Source organism: Neophocaena asiaeorientalis, unplaced genomic scaffold (assembly GCF_003031525.2).
Source record: "Neophocaena asiaeorientalis asiaeorientalis breed wild unplaced genomic scaffold, Neophocaena_asiaeorientalis_V1.1 scaffold357, whole genome shotgun sequence".
NCBI lineage: Eukaryota > Metazoa > Chordata > Mammalia > Artiodactyla > Phocoenidae > Neophocaena > Neophocaena asiaeorientalis.
The window spans coordinates 2,405,769-2,410,028 of record NW_020173270.1 but is presented as its reverse complement, the minus strand read 5'-3'; the positions used below and the strand labels follow the sequence as shown (position 1 = coordinate 2,410,028).

The following is a 4,260-nucleotide window of genomic DNA, read 5'->3' as shown; positions in this document are numbered from 1 at the left end:
GACCGCTCCGACTGCACCTACATCGTGCTCAATGGGCGGCTGCGAAGTGTCATCCAGCGTGGCAACGGCAAGAAGGAGTTGGTGGGCGAGTACGGCCGCGGGGATCTCATAGGAGTGGTGAGCTCGGCCCCACCCACTGACCTCTAACCTCTCCCAGTCCAGTTTCCCCCCACGCCCAACATACACTTCATCCCAGGTAACCTGTTGGGGGTGGAGAACGCTCCCTCCCCAACCTATGACCTCGTGCAATCCACTTTCCCCAGCTCCTTTCCATGGGGCGGGGCCATGGGGGCAACCTCATCAGGGTGGAGTCTGATCTGAATCAGTCTCCAGACCTCTCTCCATCAGAAGAGGGGACCCCCGCCCCTGTGGATCCCTGTCCTCTCCCTTTCCTCAGAGCCCCGAGATGGGTAGTGAGGCTTGGTTCTCTCCACCCCCATCTGGGGGTTGTGGTGGGGTGGGGGGGACTCGGTAGGACCTCCTCTCTGCACCCACGGTCGTCCTCTCCCTTACCTATCAAGCTCCTGGCTCCGCAGCCCTGGTCAGGGCACGCTGTCCCCTAGGTGGAGGCGCTGACCAGGCAGCCACGTGCCACGACGGTGCACGCGGTGCGCGACACAGAGTTGGCCAAACTCCCCGAGGGCACCCTGGGCCACATCAAACGTCGATACCCGCAGGTGCAGCTCGCTGGGTTGTGGGCTGTTCTCCTAACGGGGGCTGGACAGATAGGAGTGGGGGCGGGTACCCAGAGAAGGCAGGGCCTAATGTGTGGAGAGGGGGGTTAGATGTGGGTGGAGACCTAGGAAGGAGGTGAAGCCTCCAGTGAGGGCGGGGCTCATGGGGTGGGGCTCAGGTAACAGGGACCCAGGCGCCCTGGTAGAGGAGGAAAAGGTGGTGCAGAATTGCTCCTCCAGTCTCACTCGACCGCCGGCCTCCAACGCCCCAGGTCGTCACCCGCCTCATCCACCTGCTGAGCCAGAAAATTCTGGGGAATTTGCAGCAGCTGCAAGGACCCTTCCCAGGTGAGAGCTGGCCAGCGCCCGGGAATGCTAAGGGATCTAGTCCAACGCCCAGAACGAGCTAGGAGAGGGAGCCATTGAACCCAGGGCATGCTGGGAAGTGGAGTCCTGCGTATAACCTGCTCTGGGCGGGGCTTCAAGTGGGAAGTGGGAATCCGAGTTCCGGTGCATGCTGTGGGCTGCAGTTCTGGTTCTTGGGCATGCTGGGAAACGGAGTCCTGGACCCAGGGCCGGCTTGTTACCAGTATCAGTGGTGCTGACAGGAGGAGTCTTTAGGGCAAGCTTGGTTCTGGGTGTCAGGGTTGGCTGGAGGATGGAGTCCATATACTAGGAAGGGGAAACCTAAAGTGTGCTGGTAAATGTAGTCTGTGGGGTGGTGTTTGGGGCCCAGGGCATGTTGGAAAGTGGCTTCATAGGTTACCAGCCTGGTGGGAGATGTGGTTCCTGGTCCCGGTGAATGCTGGGAGATGGCCCCTGTCCCAGTGCATGCTGGGGGTGGGGGTGGTGTGGTTCCCTTCCCAGGGCATGCTGGGAGATGTGGTTTCCGTCAGCTAGGATACACTGGGAAATTGAGTCAGATTCGAGATGTGCAGAAATATGGACCTGAGGTTCTATGTTATGGTGACCTGACCCTGGACCAGCCTGGCAACCTCTACTCTCCTTTTCCCCCCAGGGGCTTCTGCCCCATCAGCCCTGACACCTGGATCCTGAGGGTAGGGGCGGGGATGAGCCGTGGCCAAGAACTGCCCCTATGCCCAGGGTCTTCCCCGATAGACTTTTGCCCCAGTCTCGCACCAAGTACACAAATACATGTTCTCTCCCACCCGGCTGCCAGGACCGCCCTTGGTGTGATTCTGGGGCAGATATGGGGGCAGGGACTTTAAAATCTCAGACCTCTGGGAACCTGGAGAACGCACGAGACAGACAAAGCCCCTAGAAGGGTTTACAGCTTCAGAAGCAAGATAGAGTTTTTAAGATACAAAGAAAGAGTACAATGTCGGATAATGTACTGTGAAGAAAACAAAATAGGGTCTTGATGGGGTATGACTAGAGGAGGGAGGGAGGCTTTTCTGAGATCAGTGAGCTGACACGTGATAAATGAGATGGGGCCGGACGCTGACAGAACTCTGAAGGCTCTGCACACAGGGTTTGGCGGTGTTGAAACACTTCAAGGAGGAAAGTGAGTGAGGGCGGGGTGGAGGCAAGTCATGCAGGGACTAGGAGCCGTCGAAAGGCATTTGATCTTGTTCAGACTGTTATAGGAAGAACTGGAGGAGAGGAGGCTGGGAGAAGTCCGGTCAAGAGATGGGGGTTGATGGCTTGGTCTAAAGTGTAAGTAGAGAAGCTGAGAAGCAATCAGTGCGTCAAAAGTATATTTATTTCCGTCTAGTTTTGTGTTCAAGTCCCTTTAGTGGACAGAGGCCCCAAGGCCAGAATGGGGTAGGGGCACAGATCAGTCCACACAGGTGGAGTGGAAAACAGAAATGGTTATACAGTTGTGTAATGGATGCCACTGAGGAGATTGGGCCCAAACTGAAGGTCAGATAGGCAGGTCTTATCAAGAACAGTGGTTGAGGCTGTGAAGCTAGGATTGAGGCCATGACCTTCATTACGGCATCACTAAGCCTCAGCTAGGGAACAGGGATTTCTGAGAAGGCAGAGGAGAGCTGACCTTTCCAGACACAGGACTGCACAGCAAATACCATCCTTTGGGGTCTCAGCAGGTTCGGGCCTAGGTGTTCCCCCTCACTCGGAGCTCACCAACCCAGCCAGCAACCTGGCAACGGTGGCAGTGCTGCCCGTGTGTGCCGAGGTGCCCATGGTGGCCTTCATGCTGGAGCTGCAGCATGCTTTGCAAGCCATTGGTCAGTCGTGGGCGAGGGCAGGCTTTCCGTCTACATGGGGCAAGGCGCATGTGGGTGGGGGCATTGGCCAATGAATGGAGACGCCTGGGTGGGCCAGAGGTGGGGCTGGGGGGCTGGAACAGGGCTGTGGGAACGGAGTGGGTGGTATTGTCTTATAGGAGGGTCCTCCAGCTCCGTTGACCTGGGTTCCTAAACACCCTTCCTCACCCATCCCCAGGCCCCACACTTCTCCTCAACAGTGACATCATCCGGGCACGCCTGGGGGCCTCTGCGCTGGACAGGTGTGTGTTGGGGGTGCAGGAGGTTAGGGTGGGGCGCGAGGGATAAGCTCAAAGCATAGGATTCTTTCAGATCTCATTTGAGGTCTAGGCTGTGAAACAAGGAGCATGCGCCCACCATTCCTCTGGTCACTGGGGAGACAGTGTAGTGGATCCGCCCCTGGAGGATGCAGGCATGTGGGGCTTGGAGGTCCAGGTCCCCCTCCCCAGAGCAATGGAGCTACATGGTCCCTGAGGGCAGGGACCCCTGACCAGCCCCAGGATGACGCTCCCCCGCCCCCATCCTAGCATCCAAGAATTCCGGCTGTCAGGGTGGCTGGCCCAGCAGGAGGACACGCACCGCATCGTGCTCTACCAGACGGACGCATCGCTGACGCCCTGGACCGTGCGCTGCCTGCGCCAGGCCGACTGCATCCTCATCGTGGGCCTTGGCGACCAGGAGCCCACGCTTGGCCAGGTCCGGAGACCATTCACAGTGACCCCATCCCTGGGATCCCGCCCCCTGCCCTCCGGTGCCTGCGCCGGGCCACGCGCGCCCTCACCGGTGGGGCTAGGCGAGCAGGAACTGCGGGGCCAGGTGTGGGAGGGGCAGGGAGGAAACCACGGGTGAGAGTGACTTCCGTGCTTCCCCTTTCTCCCCCCACCCCCAAAGCTGGAGCAGATGCTGGAGAACACGGCGGTGCGAGCCCTCAAGCAGCTGGTCCTGCTGCACCGCGAGGAGGGCCCGGGTCCCACGCGCACAGTGGAGTGGCTCAACATGCGCAGCTGGTGCTCGGGGCACCTGCATCTGCGCTGTCCGCGCCGCCTCTTCTCGCGCCGCAGCCCCGCCAAGCTGGTGAGGGGCCCTGCAGGGAACTGGTCGGCTCTCATGACCTTTCAGGGGCGTGGCTACTGGAGGGGCGCGGCCTAGAGACCAGCGGGGCCGGGGCAGTGCCTTGGAGGTCCAGACGCCGCCTCCTACACCCGCATCCTCATGGGCCGCGTCTCTCTCCTTTCACATCAGCACGAGCTCTACGAGAAGGTTTTTTCGAGACGCGCTGACCGGCACAGCGACTTCTCCCGCCTGGCGCGGGTGCTCACAGGCAACACCATCGCCTT

At 59.9% G+C, this 4,260-nt stretch overlaps 1 protein-coding gene across 3 annotated transcripts in view; it reads left to right on the top strand.

The window, feature by feature from the left end:
• Positions 1-4,260, top strand: part of PNPLA6 (patatin like domain 6, lysophospholipase) — a 22,188-nt gene that overhangs the window by 12,653 nt on the left and 5,275 nt on the right. For 2 of the 3 annotated variants that reach the window (XM_024745787.1, XM_024745786.1), the window contains 8 exons: positions 1-117; positions 564-677; positions 947-1,022; positions 2,744-2,884; positions 3,102-3,165; positions 3,451-3,619; positions 3,815-3,997; positions 4,166-4,260. The exon at positions 1-117 is cut by the window's left edge and continues 6 nt beyond it. In XM_024745787.1, coding sequence (XP_024601555.1) covers positions 1-117; positions 564-677; positions 947-1,022; positions 2,744-2,884; positions 3,102-3,165; positions 3,451-3,619; positions 3,815-3,997; positions 4,166-4,260 — 959 coding nt within the window. Of the gene's footprint in view, positions 118-563; positions 678-946; positions 1,023-2,740; positions 2,885-3,101; positions 3,166-3,450; positions 3,620-3,814; positions 3,998-4,165 lie in introns of all 3 variants that reach the window. The other variant, XM_024745785.1, reaches the window with a different exon arrangement.